Source organism: Lemur catta, chromosome 1 (assembly GCF_020740605.2).
Source record: "Lemur catta isolate mLemCat1 chromosome 1, mLemCat1.pri, whole genome shotgun sequence".
NCBI classification, from domain to species: Eukaryota; Metazoa; Chordata; class Mammalia; order Primates; family Lemuridae; genus Lemur; species Lemur catta.
Genome location: NC_059128.1, coordinates 39062088 through 39083132, shown reverse-complemented (window position 1 = coordinate 39083132; position 21045 = coordinate 39062088). Strand labels below are relative to the sequence as shown.

Sequence of the window (21045 nt, the reverse complement as noted above, 5' to 3'; positions counted from 1 at the left end):
AGGAGAGGGGGTTGGGAGCCGGCGACTCCAAAGCCCTGGGCAACTTCCCGGCCCCATAACCCCACCCATTAGCACGCGGCCTCCCGTGAAGCCCGCAGGACACACCTTGGTCCCCGCCCCTCCACAGGTCACCTCCCTCCACGCCCCTTTGCCTTGGCCCCGGCAGCCGGCAGGCAGGGAAGTGTCGTAAAGCCAGGCCCAGGAAACTTTACCCGGGGTAACAGCCGAGGCGCTTTACGGCGACGGCGGCTGAGTGTGAGCCTTGGTGGCGGTGGACGCGGCCGCTTTGACGAAGGAGGAGGCGGCGGTGGCTGAGGAAGAGGAGTGGCGGCAGCGGCGGCGGGGACCGGTGCGGGGTGAGCCGCGAGGAGGGGACGGGGAGGGGCGGCGGGTGACAGGGCTAGCGGATGGGCCCGGGCGGACGGGGACGGTGGCCGGCTGAGCAGCTGGGAGGCGCTGAAGAGCGCGGGGGGGGCGGCGCGAAATTGGGGGCCAGCTCCGTGAGGGACGGTTTCTGCCTTTGTTCCCCCCCACCTCTGCCGGTCGCTGCCCGCCGCCCCCTCTTCTCCGCGCTTGTCCGTCGGGTCTCATGGCCTCCCCTCTCGGTCTGTGTCGCTTCTAGGATGGCGGAGGTACCGCCTGGGCCTAGCAGCCTCCTCCCACCGCCAGCACCTCCGGCCCCGGCGGCGGCCGAGCCCCGCTGCCCCTTCCCGGTGGGGGCCGCACTTGCCTGCTGCAGCGAGGACGAGGAGGACGACGAGGAGCGTGAAGGCGGCGGCGGCAGGAGCCCAGCGGGCGGCCAGCCGACGGCGGCGGCCAAGGGGCATACGTGCCTCCGTTGCCCTCAGCCGTCGCAGGAGCAGCAGCAGCTAAACGGATTGATTAGCCCCGAACTGCGGCACCTCCGGGCGGCCGCTTCCCTCAAGAGCAAGGTCCTGAGTGCAGCCGAGGCGGCCGCGACCACGGCCACCCCCGATGGGGGCCCCAGAGCGACTGCAACAAAAGGAGCCGGGGTGCACTCGGGCGAGAGGCCCTCTCATTCCCTCCCCAATAATGCAAGAACTGCGGTCCCCAGCCCGGCAGAGGCAGCGGCGGCGAGCGATACCGCGGCGGCCCGCAATGGACTAGACGAGGGCACTGAGCAGGAGGAGGAGGAAGACGAGCAGGTGCGGCTGCTGTCTTCGTCCCTGACTGCCGGCTGCAGTTTAAGGAGCCTCTCGGGCAGGGAGGTTGAGCCTGGGGAGGATCGGACGATACGATATGTCCGATATGAATCTGAGCTACAAATGCCGGATATCATGAGACTGATCACCAAAGATCTGTCAGAACCCTACTCCATTTATACCTATAGATATTTTATCCACAACTGGCCACAGCTGTGCTTCTTGGTAAGTGGGAGGAATGAAAAGAGGGTGAACCCAGCAGAAATCCAGGCCGTACAGGGCAGGGAGTGTGAGGGCCAAGTAGGTGGCAGTGGATGTATCCTGCGTTTCATAGTACTTTACATGATGTAAATTGCGTGTGTACATTCCTAGTTATTTAACGAGACTGTTTTGAAGGTAAGACTTTGTGATCCGGGTTAACTTGGTACTAATGTAAATGCAGCAGGCCTGTATTATGCAAGTTTCATTGGCAGGCAGTGGGGGGGGCGTCTTGTGTCGTGTTTACTTTAGGTTATAATCATGTTTAACCGTCTTTACCCGTCCTCATCCTCAAAGCACTTTGCAATCATTTAATTTGAACATGGTTCTGTTCAGATACAGGCCTTATTAATCTGTCAATTACAGCCATAATCAGGGAAGAGTGTATGCATAAACATGTTTTGGTGAACATGATTGTCAGTAAACTTGCTGTGGCCACATTGGAGAATTAAATCCTACAAGCATGTTCAGTAATTATGGAGATTGTTTCCTTTTACTTCAGCAGGACAATTAACAGTTGTAGCCAGCCTGCTTTCTGGTGCTTCATTGCAGAAGGCGCTACTAACACTTCTGGTGGCTGAAAGACTTCTGAAACTTTAACAAAATACCCTTTTGTGGAATGTAGAAAACTTAAGTGTGAGATTGTTACTTGTCTGATTTTTTTTTTTTTTTTTTTAAAGAAACAGGTAATAGATATGCCTAAACACTAGCAACACTGGCTGTGTTGGGTATAATTGATAATTTTTTTACTTACATGTAAGTGAAAAAGACTATTGGAAAAGCTGAATGATTTTTTAAAAAAATTTACATAGCGTTGGCAGTGGTGGTAATTTCTTCACAATAATATTGACCAATTTCAGTCTGTATGAAACCTTTAACTTAAATATTGACTGCAGGTGTATGTTGTGTATCATGTACTTACAGGCATATTGTTTCCATTGAATTTTACTAAAGTTGACATGCTTTTTTTTTTTTTTTTTGAGACAGAGTCTCACTTTGTTGCCCGGGCTAGAGTGAGTGCCGTGGCGTCAGCCTAGCTCACAGCAACCTCAAACTCCTGGGCTTAAGCGATCCTACTGCCTCAGCCTCCCGAGTAGCTGGGACTACAGGCATGTGCCACCATGCCCGGCTAATTTTTGCTATATATATTTTTAGTTGTCCAGAGAATTTATTTCTATTTTTTTAGTAGAGACGGGGTCTCGGTCAGGCTGGTCTCAAACTCCTGACCTCGAGCGATTCACCCGCCTCCGCCTCCCAGAGGGCTAGGATTACAGGCGTGAGCCACCACGCCCGGCCAAGTTGACATGCTTTTAAGGAGTATTTTATGAAGGGAAAAGCCACCATTATTATGGATTATTTTAGCATTGACTTAGTTACACTTAGTAATGCTCTGCAGGGTGTTTTTTTGACTATACTTTAAAAATCTGTCTCTTTTGATTCTATACCCTGGTGGTAATCTGAATATATAACCTGGGTATTGCATATAATAGTAATTCTGCTATTTTCTGTGTTAACCTTGCTAAACTTCTGTAGTATGTTTGCTTAAACTATGGGTACTATTTTATATTCTAGAAAACTGCTTTTTCAGGATTCTAAACGTTGTATCAAAATAGAAGTTCTAAGATATGTCTGTGTTAACATGGGAAAATCATTTATAGCGCTATTATAAATGCCATTTCAAATGCCATTGTAATTGCTAAAAATTGTAGACTGATTTAATTGTAAATTAACCCACAAAAGTAGATGATTGAGTCACATTTTAAATTGAAATAGATGTTTTTCTGTCAATTTTAGAAAACAGTTGTGTATATGATAATTTAGCCAATTTTTGAGTCTTGATATTACCTAGGCCTCTCTCAACTTCTCTGTCATTTTAGACTCTGATAAACTTAATGTTAGTAAACTTCAGTCTTGATTTTATATAGACCCCTCCTAATTCACCACCTAATTTATACTTTAGACTTTAATAGCCAAAATTTGCTTAACATTAAATTCTGAATATCTAGAAATTGAAATGTGCACAAGTGGTTGACCTGTAAGATTTACTGGTTCAAGTATGAATCTGGAGGTATAAAACAGTACTTAAAAAAGAATCAGAGGCCATTTAGAACTGGGGCCTTTATGTTGGCATATTTTTAAGTTAAAATTTCCCATGGGAACTAAGTTTTTAAAAAATACAAGTGTGTCTGTTTACTTTAAATCATATCATTTTAGAACTGAAAGGGATCCTAGAGATAATGTAGCCCAATTTTTTTTTATTGAAAAAATATTAAGGAACGTCTAGATATTTAATAGCAGAGAGCTAAAGCTAGAACCTAGATCTCTTGCCCTCTCATTATGATAACAAATATGAACCTCAAAAATGACTTACCCTTGACTCATTTGGTGAAGATCATTGTGTCACCAAGTTTACCTTCACCAAGGGGCAGTTGCTGTTACAAACATCAATTTCAAAGAGATTAGAAACCTCTAAAATATTCCTGGTTTCCATGGGTAACCTTTAATGGGTCAACTGGAATATATGGAGTTGAACCTTACAAAATTGCTAATACTTCATTGACTAACAAAAATGACAGTTTCTTATGATTATTTCTAATATCTGAACAGATGTAAAAATAGCCAGGGGTCGTGGCTCATGCCTGTAATCCCAGTTACTTGGGAGGCTGGCCATAGAATTGCTTGATCCTGGAAGTTCTAGGCTGCAGTGAGCTATGATTGTGCCACTGCACAGCCTGGGCGACAGAGCAAGACCCCCATCTCTTAAAAATTATATTGAATATAATTATATAAAGTAACAGAATACTGTACAAATGTGAGGCACTGTCAGTCACTCTGTTCTTAACCACTTTATCTTTACCTCTTTTGAGTTCATAGTATTTTCAAGTTGTTGGAGCCTTTTTGAAGTTCTTAAACTTAACTACCAGCAATGTAATATAGTACTTCCGTTTATTTGTTCTAAATTTAACTGTTTGGCTTCCTCTAGTTTTCTATTTGTAGTATTCTGGAATTTGGGAATCTCTCACACAATTTATATTTTTCATAGTTTTATAGACTGACACAAGCCTTTGGCCTTGTAGAGTTAAGTCTTAATCTTGCCTGGGATTTTTCAGTTCCCATCCTTGAAAAAACACATTTGATAGCTTGAGTTTCAGATGTATGTGCAGAGCTTGTATTTGGAAGAATTGTCAAGCAGTTTAGTGATTCTTTTAAGCGTACTATAGATATATATCAGCAGTTTGTTACGAAAAAAATGCAGCTTTGGCCTTCCTCACTACCAAAATCACTTTAATAACAGTATATCATATATTGGACTTTTATATTTAGATAATGTGTACAACTGATTTTTGTTCCTACAGATTCATAATTAGGAAAAAATCAAGTCTATGCACGAACTGTTATATTTTGTTTGCTTATGATTTCCATGCTCAAGAGACAAAGATTTGTTTGAAATTTTTGTACAATTTGAAAGTACTATTCCAGTTGTATTGTGTTTAGTGATTTTAATTTCTTCCTTATTTTTGGATGACTTTATTAACTGTAAGGTATAGTTCTTTAGTTTTATATTAGATTTATATAGATTTTTATTTTACATGAGCCTAGCTTAGGTCAGACCAAAATTCTTTCTGGCTCTTTTGATATACCATTTGGTCTGTGATGATTTTATGTATACACACACATATATATTTGAAGTGAGTTATTTTCAAATGCAAAAATACTGTCAGAGTTGTTCAGTCAGGCAAGTTTTGTATTTCATGTCTTGATTCAGAGAGAAATTTCAGTTTTCAAAAGAATTTAAAAAAAGATTGTTGTGGATGAAAAAAATGGAAATAACTTCAGAGGTTTATGGACTCAAAATAGATTTAGAATGTGTGATAAAACAGAAATGAATTAGTGTGGGTTGTTGAATTTAATATCTGTTCAAGATTTTTCTGACCTAGTTTAGGTTTGCGTGAAATACATTAGAATGGTCTTGCCTAAGAGATTTCTCGACAGTTTTTTTTTTTGAAAAGGCTTTTAAATCAATTTACAGAATGACAGACTAAAAAAAGTCACAACAAATTTAAATTAAAATATATATTAAGTATAAATTGGACTTATTAATTTTTAACCCATTCCTGGGTTTTGTTATTGAAATAATTTCTTCTGGAAAGTTAATTTACAGGAAACAAAAACTTGCTGACACATTATTAAACAGTTGGAGATATTGCCCTATTTTTATTTACCAGAATACAGTATTACTAGAACTTTTTTTTGTGACTGATGGAATTTTTGAAAAACATTTTCAGTGGTGACACTGGAAATCTTAATGAAAATGGGAGATGATTAGAATTTAACAAGAAGCCTTTAGTACTGTGGAAAGCTGTCCATTTTTATTAAAATCTTTGTAAATCTCTGTAAAATCTCGGTAAAAATCATTATATTAGAGCTTTTGTTTTAATATAAAACTCTGATTTTGAGCTATAGATATTCTAAGAACTTTATGACAGTGACCCAAGCTGTCAGGAGTATGCTAAAAATGAGACCATCATATATTTACATATATTAACAAAAACCTCTTGGGTACGTTCTCAGCAATAATACCTTATAAACAATACTGTTTTTGAAAAATTTTTATATTTTTTTCCTGATCAATATCTATCTCCCATTCAGGTATAAATATGTATTATATCTAGCTTTCACTAAAGCTTTATTATTAAATTTAAATTTATAAATTTAAACCTATACTCTTGATGGCACGTTTTACAAGATTTTATCATATCGTACTGAATAGACTTTTTCTTTAAAATAATTTTGGGCTGGGCACGGTAGGTTATACCTATAAACCCAGCAGTTTGGGAAGCCAAGGTGGGAGGATCACTTGAGGCCAGGAGTTTGAGACCAGCCTGGGCAACATAGCAATACCTCATCTCTACAAAAAAAAATTTTTTAAAAACTAGCCAGGTGTGGTGGTACACACCTTGGGAGGCTGAGATGGGAGGATTGCTTGAGCCCAGGAGTTTGAGGTTATAGTGAGCTATGATTGGGACACTGTACTCCAGCCTGGGTGACAGAGTGAAACCCTGTCTCTAAAAAAAATAAAATAATTTTGTTCACATAGTCCTCCTTTCTGAAACTTATGTAGGTTTTTATTGCAAATAATTATAAGCACCTCATGTATAATCTTAGGAAGTACTTGAATGTTTACCTTGTGGAAATCTTGCCTTTTTCTCCCAGGCTTTGATAATAAACATAGGAAATTTATGTTCTAAAGAATATTGAGAGATTTTAAAACTAGAACATTTGGAGGAGTTACAGGATTTAGATTTCTGAAACATCTGTCATTGCTTTCTTGCTAGAGTTTCCATTATCTCTTCTTTTTTCAAAAATGCTGACCAGTGGTTGGTTGCTCTTTTCTCTGGGTAATTGTGTAGTACCTGATGGCAATGTGCTTCATAACTGTTTGTTTATTTTTAAGGCCATGGTAGGGGAGGAGTGTGTAGGTGCCATCGTTTGCAAGTTGGATATGCACAAAAAGATGTTCCGCAGAGGTTACATAGCCATGTTAGCCGTGGATTCCAAATACAGGAGAAATGGCATTGGTAAGAAAAATATTATTTTGCTAAAAGAATGCATAAGATAGTTTCATTTTTGTGTTTTGAAACAAAAGACAAATGTAAATAAATAGAAATGAAAAACTAAGGGAAGAAAATTAGGCTATTTTTTATTTCAAAATAATATTTTCAAAAGTTCTTAAAATCGATTTTTATTAATATTTTGTTTGAGAGATTATCTTTTTAACATGTACCAGATGATGAGTTTTCACCTCCAAACTTTTTTTTTGGATCACATTTAAAAGATTCTGTATTATACTAGGTACTACAAGAAGTGCTGCAATTTAGTAGCGTTATGGGGGTTTTGATCCCAGCCCTCAAGCAGTTTCTATACTTGGGTTAAGTAGACCTAATCAAACCAAAATGATGGAGAAATTATTACTGTTGGCCGGGCGCGGTGGCTCATGCCTGTAATCCTAGCACTCTGGGAGGCCGAGGCGGGTGGATCGCTTGAGGTCAGGAGTTCGAGACCAGCCTGTGCAAGAGGGAGACCCCGTCTCTACTAAAAAATAGAAAGAAATTATCTGGCCAACTAAAATATATATAGAAAAAAAAATTAGCCGGGCATTGTGGCGCATGCCTGTAGTCCCAACTACTTGGGAGGCTGAGGCAGTAGGATTGCTTAAGCCCAGGAGTTTGAGGTTGCTGTGAGCTAGGCTGACGCCACGGCACTCACTCTAGCCAGGGCAACAAAGCGACTCTGTCTCAAAAAAAAAAAAAAAAAAATTATTACTGTTACTTAGTGCTTGTAGTCAAATATTATTCTGCAATTCAAGGAGGACCAGGAGAGGACAATCTTATTATTTCTTAGTATTCTTGAACTCATCTCTTTCTTGGGTCTGCCTTTCCTGGCATGTTTAGTTAATCTTATACTAGTGGTTTATAATGGTCATTAGAATCATCTGAGTGGTTTAATAACCAATGTTTTAGCCCCTCCCTTGAGAATCTTGTTTGTCCTGTCAGAGGGTAGGGGTGAAGCTCCCCCAGGTGACTGTGATGTAAGCCTGGTTAAGAACCACTGCTCTAATATCTAGGACCTACTGTCTCTGTGTTCGCAGTTAGGATTAGGTAGATGCACACTTGTCTGAGCATGTCCAATTTTGGGATGTACTTTAGCTAAGTAAGTATTCATGAAAGAATGTTTGAGTCCTGTACCAGTATTTAATTATTAGCAGTTTTGTCACTTGTATCTTTTTTGCAAACCAGATGAATGTTCTTGTCCAGCCTAAGACTATTTGACACAGTCCTAGATGTTATGAGAAATTATTAAAAATAGATTTACTTAATATGTTAGGTTTAACCAACTTTTCTTATGGTGTTATTGCTTATGATTTTTAATGAATTGGGCTTGTTTTATAAACCAGGTTTGAGCTGATGCATTAAACAGAGCTGATAAAGACTCATGGTAAATAATAGGCAATTGTGTGGCTAGTTTGGAGGGCCAAAACCAGTGACTTTAGGGTTACATCCTGGCTTCCAGACATACTTTGGCCCATGAAATACATGCATAGTCATGTTTGTGGTTTGAAAATTAAGTGATTTTTAAAATAATATTTGTCTTTCTCTCTTAAAATTAGGTTTGGCAGTTTTTTTCCCCCTTAACGTACCAGATATATCTAACCCTAAACTAGGACACATTTTGCTAGACATTTACAGACATACCACTATCATTGGGAGTGCCAGACTGCATTATGCCCAGGTTCATTATAAGGTTTGTAGGAACCAACCTAATTTCTTGGACCCACTGTGGGACGTAGTACTTCCAGTGAGACTGTCTTATGCCCTGTGTCCAGGGGTTTAGAAGATCTTTGGCAAGATCAGCTCAGGTAAATGTAGTAAGTTTTGGCCAGCTCAGTGAGTTCTTGGGTTGCTCTGGCCATGCCATATCTTGCCTTTTTCTTTCGCCCTTTCCTTCTACCTTTAAATGATAGAACAAATCTCTACTTGGGGCAAATAAGTACATGTGAGAAAAAGAAATATATCAGGAGATAGTTCTTTCAAGAAGAAACTTAAATTATTAATGTGAATTCTTTTGATCTCTCTTAGCTTATATTGAAGTTTTTTTCCCCACTTAGTTTGAGATAACCTGTGTATCTGCATTCAAAATAGAACCCAGCATTTGACATTTCTATGCTTATGAATATCATAATTTAGATATCTTTAAGAAATTAATTATAATATGTTTTTCCTTCATTAATACTCTGATCTGTATTCTAGGTACTAACTTGGTTAAGAAAGCTATATATGCCATGGTTGAAGGAGACTGTGATGAGGTAAGTCTTTCTAAATGTTAAATTCCTTTTATACTGGGCATTATTCTATTGGGCATTTTAATAAATATTTTATAATAATTGTACTGCAGATTTCATTGCAAACTATTATTACAGAAATGCAGCTTGTGGGGAAAACTATATGCCATTTAAAAATACATGGATTTTGACCTAGAACAATATTAAGATAATGGAAATAAAATTTCTTCAAAATGTGTCAGAATGTAAAAGTGAAAATCTTAGGCATTTTCAGTAAAGAATTAGTATTCAGAGGCTTTGTTATCGTTTAAGTCATTTAAGGTAGCTCTTATTATAATCTCTATTGTAATTTGTTTCCATAGTGGCCTTAGTGTCTCTCTGACACTTTTTTTTTTTAACCGTGGGAAAACTGTCAGCCCATATGGAGAACATTTCACATTTGAAAAAAGTCTCTTGGCGTTAAATAGTAAGGTTGGTTAGGGGGAAGATAAGTACTTTTTAAGAGTAGAGCTATCTGTATATTAACGTTAAGAACATTTTCCCTCTTCAGCTTGTTTGTAAGGCCTGATGGCAGGAATAATTTCTTTGTATCCTACAGCACTGTGCTTTTATATATGGTAGGTGCTCAATAAATATTGGTGGTGATTGGGAATGTTGACATTTACGGTTGCAGTATGGAAGGGAGCAAATATAAACTAGAGAAGTGCCTGTCTTTATTATAGCAATGGTGACTGAGGAGGAACAAAGTTGAACTAATAATTTAATGATCAATACCAGTGACAATTGTGTTTATTATTGGAGGGCAAATGAGAGTTCTCAAAATACATGAAATTAGGTAATTTTTCCCAACAGACTAACCTTAATAAGTAATTTGTTTTAGTAGCTTTTTTAAAAAGTAGGTTTTATTTTTACAAAATTTATACATGGGCATTAAACATTATATGTGTGCTTATATTTTCATTAACAAAGTCCCTTGTATCGTCATACTTTTCAACTCTTTATTCTTCTTTCTACCTATAGCTACTGTTAAATGTTTAATATGCATCCTCCCATTTTGTAAGCACACCTATATGCAAATGTATAACTTTTTAAAGTTATACATCGTAATTATTATCCTGTAATAATAATTGCATTTTTCATTGAACAGTATCTCATGAACACTTTTCCATGTTAGAATACGAGATTTACTACAGAGTATTCTCTCTCTTTTTTTTTTTTGGTGGGGAACAGAGTCTCACTTTGTTGTCCTGAGTAGAGTGTGGTGGCGTAAGCCTAGCTCACAGCAACCTCAAACTCCTGGGCTCAAGCGATCCTCCTGCCTCAGCCTCCCGAGTATCTGGGACTACAGGCATATGCCATGAAGCCTGGCTAATTTTTCTATTTTAGTAGAGATGAGGTTGCTCTTGTTCAGGCTGGTCTCGAACTCCTGAGCTCAAGTGATCTTCCCACCTTGGGCTCCCAGAAAGCTAGGATTACAGGTGTGAGCCACCATGCCTGGCATACTCCACAGTATTCTCATGTTCCTTGTTCACATTAGTTTATTTTCTGACAGATCACACTACATGTTAGTTTTATGAGAAGGCCAACAGACATGTTGGGTAGTACAGTGAAGTCATCCTGGGATTTAAAGCTATCTAATTTTACTCAATAGATAATTCACAGGTGGCAAAGGATCTCACATTTTTCATAGCTTTTAATATTAAAAAGTAAAAGATGCAATAACCAACATCATTTACATGGCTCATAACTAAAATTTTCAGGAGAGTATTGGACTGAATATATTCTAAGTATAAATCTATGTTTGGACCATAGCCACAGTTACGTAGTCAGTTCATCAAGAAGAGAAATCAGGTTTCACAAAAGTTGCTTAACAGTTTGGAGAAATCTTTGGTATGGTAGACCATGTTTTGATCTATTACTGAGTAGAGAGTGGTTTCCAGTGAATAGAGGTGTTATGAGCAGGAAGTATTATGTTCCTGTGGTTAAAGCCTTTTCTGAGTTATTCTAAGGCACTACCTGTGAGGCAGGCCGTGTGCTTTGCTTTAACTGATTAAATCTTTAAATAGTATTGGCTTTTCTTTGAAAGTTCTGAGCTGTAATATGGAGATTTTGATTATATTGTTTTAGTCTCAAGGTTAAATTCTAAATTAGTGAATTTATGGGAGAAATACTCTTTTCCTTGTGGGCCTAAAAACCTGATGTTGATTCATTTCTGTTTTGAAGCAATGAATGTAATCTTTAGACTGAAATGGGGTTAGCTTAATGAACTTTTTTCTGTTGTATAATTTTTAGAGACAGGGTCTCACTCTGTCACTCAGTATTTTAGTTCAGTGGTGCAGTCATAGCTCACTGTAACCTCAAACTCCAGGGCTCAAGGGATCCTCCTGCCTCAGCCTCCAGAGTAGCTAGGACTACAGATGCACACCACCATGCCGAGCTAATTTTTAAAACATTTTTTTGTAGAGATGAGTTCTTGCTATGTTGCCCAGGCTGTTCTTGAACTCCCTGGCCTCAAGTGATCCTCCTGCCTCGGATTCCCAAAGTGCTGGGATTACAGGCATAAGCCACTGTTCCTGGCCTGTTGTAGAATTTTTAAATAGATTGTTCTTGCAGTTTGAATACCTTTGCTTCTGGATTAGAGGACTTTTCCTTGGTTTAAAAAATTTTTGCTTATCTGCGGCATCTCACATTGTTCAGATACAAAGAATTTGCCATACGAAGGGACAGAGCTCTTATTTACTCTTTATAAGGCTTTTACTCCTTTTATTCAGTTTTCAACCATACCAGCAATAAATTCTTCTATCGCCTTTTCCCTTCTAATTTCTGATAGTAGTGTGTTTGTTGCTTCTACTTCATAATAGTACCATTTCATCCCATTTGGTTTGGTTTCTACCCCTCCATTTCAGTAAAACTACTTTCTCATTGCTAGATCTAATAGTTTTTCTGCTTATTAACATACTTGTTAGTCTTTAAGACCCAATTCAAATACCATCAACTCCTTTAAGTTTTCTTCTGGGCAAAATCAGTTGCATCTTCTGTGGTTTCTTTTTTTTTTACTTTCACTTTTGTGATATCTACTGCATTTAAATTCACTTGTTCAGTGTGTGTGTCTTAGCCACTATGGAGGACAGAGATGCCTTTTCTTGTTTGTGACTGTATTCTTAGTGCTTAGTGTGGCATTTGTGATAGAGTACCTGATTCATAAATATCTGTTTAATTATTAGTTCTGTGCTTCTAGCGTGTTGTTTGTACCCCTCTCTCTCTTTTTAAGCACTTTGAATTTTGATCTGTATTATTATTAACTTTTCTTTCTCTGAACTTTCTGTAAATTTTCTAAGAACAGCAGTTATCTTTATTTTTGTCCATAGTAAGATTGTTTAAAAGACATCTGCAGGGTTAACCGAAGTTATTAAAATACCTTTTGGTTAAAAAAAAAATGCAGAATGTATTTGTGTCCTTGAGTCACGTTTATATTGCTCTTGGTTGCTGCTTGTCCTTTTAAATTCAGTGTAAATTAAACCAAAGTTAGTAATCACAAAGTTGAAATGTAGGTCATGTTTTTGCCCAAATAATAATGCTATACCATCCTGGTCTGATAGATATTTTCTTTTTGCCTTACTATGATTTTCTTAACTTTTTATATCAGAATTAGACATGTTAAAACAACATAGCTAAAGATCTTTTTCATTTTCTATTAATATAGATTTGAAGCTGACTAAAAAATTATAGCATCAAAAAAAGAAACAACTGAATTTGTTGCTTCATGAATAAGAAATGCATTACCCATTTGCTGATCTGGCTTGAATTTGGTTATAACTCCCCAACAGGCTCTGGCTGCCAGATGTGTAGTGGCTAGGAGAAGTATCTTGCATTTCTGTTTTACATTAGGGGAAAGAGTAATATAAATACAAATAGCATGAATGAGTTTTCTATGATGTAATTTTTAAGGTAGAATCTATGTACCTAAAATAATAAACCTGCATGGTGGCCATTTACTTCTGTGTACTTTTCTCTGAAATAAATTATAATATGGACAGGTGATTGAGCCATATGATGAATAGTGCTTTACTTTTTAAGCTGTAGATATTCTTGAAATCTTCCTCTCTGAAAATTTCAAGTTTTTTTTTCTTTGAAGGTATGATTACCATGACGTAAATAGCCAGAGCTAACTATGATCAGAGTAAATGGAATCAGAATATCTCAATGGAATTTTTAGGTGTCTAGTATGTATTCTTAAAACATTTCAGTTGAAAATCATGTCATCTAATTTTTGTCTATTTACATTAAAAACATTTTTCCCATTGAAAAACCTTAATAAACATTACAGAAAACTTGGGAAATAGAAGGTTCACCACTTAACCTTTCCAGCAAACATCTTTCTATTTTGGTGTTTTCTTTCCATTCTTTTTTTGATGCATATGTTTATTTTTAATAGGCAGTGTTTCTCTTCTGTAAATAATATACTCTGTGAGCTGTTGCAGACTGTTTACAATTTGCTATTCAAACCTAGGACTTTCCCTACAACCTAATTTGTTTAACCTAATGCTACCTACTTTTAGCAATATAAAGGTCTTGCAAAAGACATTTTAGTAAATTCTAGACAGATAATTTAATAGCCTACTGTATTTGTACAATTGAAAGAATAAAATAGATCATATTAGCAATAATGACTAAACTAGATCATTAGAAACCAAGGAAGTCTAAATTATTTTCTGATTAAAATATATGCATGTGAGGATAGACAGGTCCAATTGTTTTACCCCCCCACCCCCCAATAATGTAAAAGATGACTTTTTAGTGGCTTCCTATGTAATACTCCCATGATGTGGATTTAAAGAGTAGGTTTATAGTGAATTTCTTTCCAATATAAACCCAGATATTCTTTTAATGTTTATAAGAATTTAAGTGATTAAGTATTTAAAAATTGTGTCAAATAATACACTGTCCCTTTGTTTAGAAAATATGAGTGTGCCAGGAGAATCTTTACCTTTTAACTAGGTTAGTCCTTTGTGTAATTTTTTTCTATGTGATTGTGCTGTGTTTCATTAATCTGTTAGGATGCAAACAAACATGAATTCAACTCTTAACCATACCTCAATGTGTAGCTGTAGTTAGCCTCAGATGTGCTTTGAATATTTTAGATTGCTAAATATTAATGAGGGTGGACTTAGAATCCCCTTCATCTTGTCTTAAGTAGGTTAGATCTCCCATTTGCTGCTTTGTTTTACAGTGGGAAATAATCTGTGGGAGGGCTTGGGAGGAGTTACATAGAGTAGTTACTGTTAAGCTCTAGTTCACGTTTGGATTCTGTTCTGTCCTTATTCTACTGGTAGCCTTGAGTTTCATTCATCTATAAAATGAAGCTAACCACATCTATTTCATAGGGATAGTGTGAAAATAAAACGACATAATAATGCATTCAAAATGCTTTACATTGCACATACTACAACTTCAAGAGATATTAGCTGTTATTTTTTTTTTAATTGTCTTTGTTTTTATTTCTGTGAAATCAATTCCAAGTTTTGAGTTATGGCAGTTATAGTGTTTCTTATATTAAATTGCTCTGATTTAACATTTTAGCTATAATTAGGTGCTGACCTAATAATAGAATTTCAGGAATTATCCAAGAGAATCGTTCAAAACTAAAAACTTGCAGTGTTCCAGACTATAGGATGACATACATTACTGAAAATTGATTTGTTTTTTTAAGAGCAGGGAGAAATTGTTGACTTTGAATTCTTATCTTAAACCAATTAGTTTGCTGTACAGCTATTATTTAAGGTTTACCTAGGAACATGTTTACTTGATCCTAAACTATTAATTATTTGTTTTTAGATCTTTTAAAGGTTCAGATTTAGCATGTGATGTGCTTTGATGAGTTAATTGTATAGGTAATTGCCTTAAAATGATGCTTTCTTTTTAGGTACCCTGGTCATTTAAAAGCATGGCAATACTTTTAACATTCATTTAATGTTAAATGTATGTTTTATATATATATATATATATAATGTATGTAATGTAACAAATGCACTAAGGACACATTAAAAAAAAAAAATTCAGTAGATTTAAGGGGTACAAGTGTTCTTTGTTACTTAGATGAATTGCATAATGCTGAAGTCAGGGCTTTTAGTGTACCCATCATCAGACTAGTGTGCATTGTACCCTATAGATAATTTTTATTCCTCACACTAAGCACACATTTAATTAACAAATATTTAAGAGCCTCTGGGTGTCAAGCAGTGTATTAGGTGCAGTGGAAACATCTGTGAAGAAAGTACACATAGGAGAGATGATATACTCATTAGGTATTTCACAGGAGCAGTGCAGCATTGTGGGGTAGTATAGAAGGTCTTTTTAGATTGATTCTGAACTTTATCTTGAGGATAAAGGGGAGTCAATAAATGGTTTTAAGTTGGGAATTAGTAAGAGCATCACTTTAACTACAGTACTCTACTGTACTGTAGAGCAGTGGTCCCCACCCTTTTTGGCACCAGGGACTGGTTTCATGGAAGGCAGTTTTTCCATGGACGGTGGAGGAGGGGGCGAGGGAGGCGAAGCTCAGACAGTGATGCAAGCGATGGGGAATGGCTGTAAATACAGATGAAGATGAAGCTTCACTCTCTTGCCCACTGCTCACCTCCTGCTGTGCAGCGTGGTTCCTAACAGGCCATGGACAGGTACCTGTCCATGGCCCAGGGGTTGGGAACTGCAGCTGTAGAGAATAGACCTCTTGAGTTAGGAGGCTCTTGTAATTATAGTGAGGGTTGATGGCAGCTTGGAGTGGTGGTATCAGTGGAGATAGAAGAGGACCAGTTTGAGAGAGATTTAGGAGGAAGAATTGACAACACTCAGTGCTTGGATGTATATAGGCAGGTGGAGAGGCAAGAGGTTCAAAGATGACTCCAGGTTTCAGATTTGAAGCATTGGTGTGGTGGAATGGAGATCCTGTTTACTGAGATACAGAATGGTGGAGGAAGAGCAGTATATTATGGGTTCAGTTTTAGATATGATAAGTTGAAGTATTGTCTTTTCTGTATTATTTACATCTGTTTGAATTCTTGTCACACTTTTTAATAGCTTGAGATAAAACAGGAAGAGACTCATATGCTTCTCTTGGGCCTTTGTTTAATAATACTTTGTCATTTTTCTCCCACTCCAAATACCTGAGGGTTATGACACACCAACAATAACTGTGGCTAACTCTGTTTATAATTTTCCATGAAGTAGGTTGAGAATCAATAGAAAAGGCAAGTAGAGCTATGTGTATAAAAGTTGGGAAGATGGTGTAGAGGGTGTTTAGGTAGAAGAAGATAGAAGTAAAAGAAAATCACACAGTATTTTTTTTATTTAATTTATATTATTAATATTACTTAATTTTAAATTTTTGAAGTCTGAACTCTGTAAACTCAGCTCATAGATCTTCCACAAACCAGGCTGTTCCAACCAGGGATGGACATGAGGGCTCCCTGGGATACTTTTTTTTTTTTTTTTTATTTCAGCTCTTCATGGGGGTACAAAAGCTCAGGTTATATACATTGTCCATGTCCCGCCCATCCCCCTGAGTCAGAGCCTCAGGCGTGTCCATTCTCCAGACAGTGCGCCTGGCATTCACCGTGCAGTCATACCTCCATCCCCTCCCCACCCCCACCTCCCCGAGTCAGCACCTTCAAGCATGACCATTCCCCAGACGGTGCGCAACACACTCATCATGTAGGCATACACCCATCCCCTCTCCCCACCCCCCGCCTCAGTCTGATATCCAATTGGTATCCTTCCCCGATGTGCATTTAGGTGATGATCAGGGAATCCAGTTTTCTGGTGAGTACATGTGATGCTTGTTTTTCCATTCTTTGGATACTTCACTTAATATAATGGGTTCTAACTCTCTCCAGGAGAACCAAAGAGATGTCGTATCATCGTTATTTCTTATAGCTGAGTAATACTCCATGGTATACATATACCACAGTTTACTAATCCGTTCGTGGATTGATGGGCACTTGGGTTGTTTCCACATCTTTGCGATTGAGAAAATCACACAGTATTGATAATTGAACAAATTAATGTGCAGTGTTTTTTTCCTTAATTATTTGATCTGATTGATTACTTGATAAGTGATTTTTCAAAGTATGTAATTATAACTTAGTTTTCTTTTATTTCTTTGAAGGTTGTTTTGGAAACAGAAATTACAAATAAGTCTGCTTTGAAACTTTATGAAAATCTTGGTTTTGTTCGAGATAAGAGGCTGTTCAGATACTATTTAAATGGAGTTGATGCACTGCGACTTAAACTATGGCTGCGCTGAGAAACTGACATCAAGGAACAACTTCCAGCCGCACAGAATCGACCTTTGCATGCAATGCAATTTGTACAGAATTGCTTTGCAGGTGGATTTAGTAATTTTCATGCAGCTCTTATCTGTCAGTGTCTCATTGAGTGTCGCACAATATTTGTTGCACTTTGGCATGGCACATTTGTTCTGAATTAAAAGAGATTGTTTTAAACTTCAAGAGTTCTTTTGGTACCAACAAGATGTGCCAGTTGATAGCCAAGATTTGTTTGTTCATTTGCAAAGTCTGCTGACAATGTTATTTACACAGTGATCATTTTATCACAGAACCAGTAAGTGGAACATGTTTTCGTTCCTTAAAAAAGCCAATATGGATTGTAAAAGTCTCTAAGTATACTAACTTTTCACACAAAACCTGCCCTAGTTTTCTGAAGGGAGTGAGTGAAACACTTAAATTTTAGGTTTTTTTTCCAATATTAAATGTTCCATTCTTGAATATTGGTATCTCAGTGATTAGTGAATGAAAAAAATGTAGGGTGGGTTATGTCTTACAGTGAGTAAAGATAACAATTAAATTGTGTCTGCCAGTGCCTGTGTAGATAAGTATATTTGTCTTCATCTCTAGTTTTTGAATGCATGCTGTTTTTCCATTAAGGCCTTTGCAAGCAAACTTTTTATTTAAATTCTAAATTTGATAATAAATTATTGCAGATTTTTATAATTTGGATACTTTTTCCAGGTGAGTTACTTTAGAAGTCCCTTCTTTCCTTACAGTAAGAAGTTGAATCTACTTGGAAAATTGAGAACTAGCTCAAAAGAGATGAGAAAAGTTGATGGAGCCAGGAATTGCTGGGTTTTGGATGCACTTTTTTTTTGAGAATGAGGGAATTTTGGAAAAGAATAGAAAATTAATGTAAATTGGTATGATTTTATTTAATCAAAATGATTGCTAAGCTGTGAAGAACAGCTTTTACAAAGTAGCTGGAATTTGTTTATCCCACTTGATTTGGATTCACATTGCTTCCATTTCTTAATATGCTTCACTTTTGGTTCTTGGTCTTGGAAATAAATTTCAAGGTGTATTGTATCCATTTTAAGCTGCTTTTATTTTATTTTCACTTGTGTGAGCAAATTCTTGGGGGAGCTTTGCTTTGTTCCTTCCAGAAAAACAAAAGGGGAAATGAATATCTTTTTTGGTATGAGTTCTATGGGTTTTCTTAACAGCCACCATGTTTATTAGTTACATTGTGTTTTGGCCAGTTAGTGCAATGTAACAAGTTTTAAAGTTAATTGCTTTCAGTTGAGTCAGTAAACCTGTGATGGATAATTTATTTAACTGGAAAACCTAGGTACCCATAAGAAAAAAGATTCATTCTCTGTGAAAAATGTTTGTAGGAATCTATATTGTTGTTGTTTCCATTTGAATATGCTTTACTTTGCCTAGGATTTGGTTTGAATTTTATTTTATGGCTCTAATTACTGTATTATTAAAAACCCTACCTCCATTAACAGTTGGTAAAGGCCCCTTTTCAGGAAAGTTTGTTGCTTCTCTTTTTTTTTTTTAAAGGAAAGCTGCTCCTTGCTCAGAATAGTGTTTTGAAAGTGAACATGGTAACAAGTACTTTTAAAATAAAGATACACAATTTATATTTCAAAATAAAGACTTCCTGCTGATGGGATCATTTATAGTTCTTTATTTTTAAAGAAAACTTTTTCTTTCCATTTTATATTGCTCTTGAAAGTATAATGGGCAGAATACTGGTTATATTAAAAATAAGATGACCACACAGTACCCAGCTTTTCAGCTGACCATTTTGAGTATGTTTTTGGTCAAACTTCATTTGGGATATAGCATTTAGAAGAATACCAATCATAGTGATGCTTCTGTTATTCTAATAAGAAGGAAAAACTGAACTAAAACATTATATTTATTTTATCTAATTTTATTTCACCCCTTTATATTTGACTTACTGGTTCATAGGTAATGGCTGATGAACATATATTCCCTTGACTCACTAATGGGAACAATTGTAAAGTAGATACATGCTGGGTTATTGGTTCAACCATTTTTATGCTTTTTTCAAGATGTCAACAAAACCGTCACTACTGACCTTTTCCCCCATACTTGCTGAGTTGACTGAACAGATTGGGCATTTGTAAACATGACCTTAACTAATGTGACTAAAAAGTCAAGTAGTTGCCCTATTGTTTTACTAGTGTATATTGAGTATCAGTGTATACCTTACGTCTTTAATTGAGTATGCAAAAATTACAGTCTACTTAAGTAGATTAGAATTTTAACCTCTAGCATGATAGCATCAATCTTAAAAGTCTCCAAGTTGACGTAGCATCAAACTTTAATTTACTTTTTGATATTAGGTTTTTATTTTTCTTATATAAGCTTAAAACAGTCCCATTTATAATTGATAGAGTGGGTTCACTTGGCTAAAACTGAGCAAAATCGGTGCAACTTTCTTTTAATGGGGTGCTGCCTCTTTAAGACTGACTGTACTATTCACTGACACTGGTTTGGCAGTTGGTACTGCTGAACATTTTTATACATGCTACCATGAAGCTATATATGTTAGTATTGAAGAAGCTAACGGGTATACTACCATTTTTGATGTGTGGGCTGATTATAATTTCCCTTACCTTGGGATGCAACTACTTTAGAAAAGTCCACAGATCAGAAACCAGACAGTAGTTTTTGAAGTTGAAACCAGCAAAATAAGAAACATAGAAAAAATTACTATTAAAAAAATTGATTTTAATATTTTCTGCCTCTCTTCCCTAAATTACCCTCCCCACTTGCTCGACAAATCTGTGTAAAGGAGTTTGTTTGTCACATGTTTTAACTTTACCTTGCCCTGTGTTATGGTATTGGCTGACATGTATAAGACAGGATGTGTATATTTATTATGGTGTCTAAAAATCATGAAGTTCATCACTTTCCAGGAGCATAGATAAAATCAAATTGGTAGTGCATCAGAGTTACTTTTCAGTGCACCATGACATCACTAAAATGAGTGCTATAATGTTGCAGGGCTTTCAGGTTTGTAAAAACATAACCATAAATTATATTGACGTCAGATATGAGTTGAGTATCTATAAAATATCACGTGTATCTCAAAATATTGGACTGCTGTTTGATGACTGGATATTGCTGCATAATTTTCTTCTATTGTCCCATATCCTTTTGGAGAGAAAGATTTAATGGGATTTGAAATGTGCAAGCTGTCTAAATAAGATGCAGTCAAATAAAGTATGGTTAAGTTGTGTTTGCATTTTTCTTTTAGATACAGCTGTGTGCATTTTATGATTGGGTTGTTTTGCTTTTCCTACTAAGAAAAACAACAACAAGCAATCTATACCGTTCCCCACTTCCTGCCTCCCATCTAAGAGTTATATAGAAGAAGTGATATAATTGTTATCATTCTATTTTGTGTTCTGACAAAGTAAATTTGAAAGTAACAACATGAACTTGATTTCCATAAAAG

At 36.9% G+C, this 21045-nt stretch overlaps 1 protein-coding gene across 1 annotated transcript; it reads left to right on the top strand.

Annotated features, from left to right (window-relative positions):
• The first annotated feature begins 203 nt into the window (after positions 1-203).
• Positions 204-20824, top strand: NAA30 (N-alpha-acetyltransferase 30, NatC catalytic subunit). The gene is made up of 5 exons (XM_045566592.1): positions 204-356; positions 623-1388; positions 6877-7000; positions 9230-9285; positions 17426-20824. Exons 2-5 carry the CDS (start codon positions 624-626, stop codon positions 17561-17563), a joined length of 1083 nt encoding a protein of 360 aa, XP_045422548.1. The 5' UTR covers positions 204-356; position 623; the 3' UTR covers positions 17564-20824.
• The last annotated feature ends 221 nt before the right edge of the window (positions 20825-21045 follow it).

Coding starts and splice junctions, on each gene's coding strand:
- NAA30 (XM_045566592.1), top strand. CDS start 624: ATGGCGGAGGTACCGCCTGGGCCTAGCAGCCTCCTCCCACCGCCAGCA. Junction 7,001..9,229: donor ATACAGGAGAAATGGCATTG/GTAAGAAAAATA, acceptor TCTGTATTCTAG/GTACTAACTTGGTTAAGAAA. Junction 9,286..17,425: donor TTGAAGGAGACTGTGATGAG/GTAAGTCTTTCT, acceptor ATTTCTTTGAAG/GTTGTTTTGGAAACAGAAAT.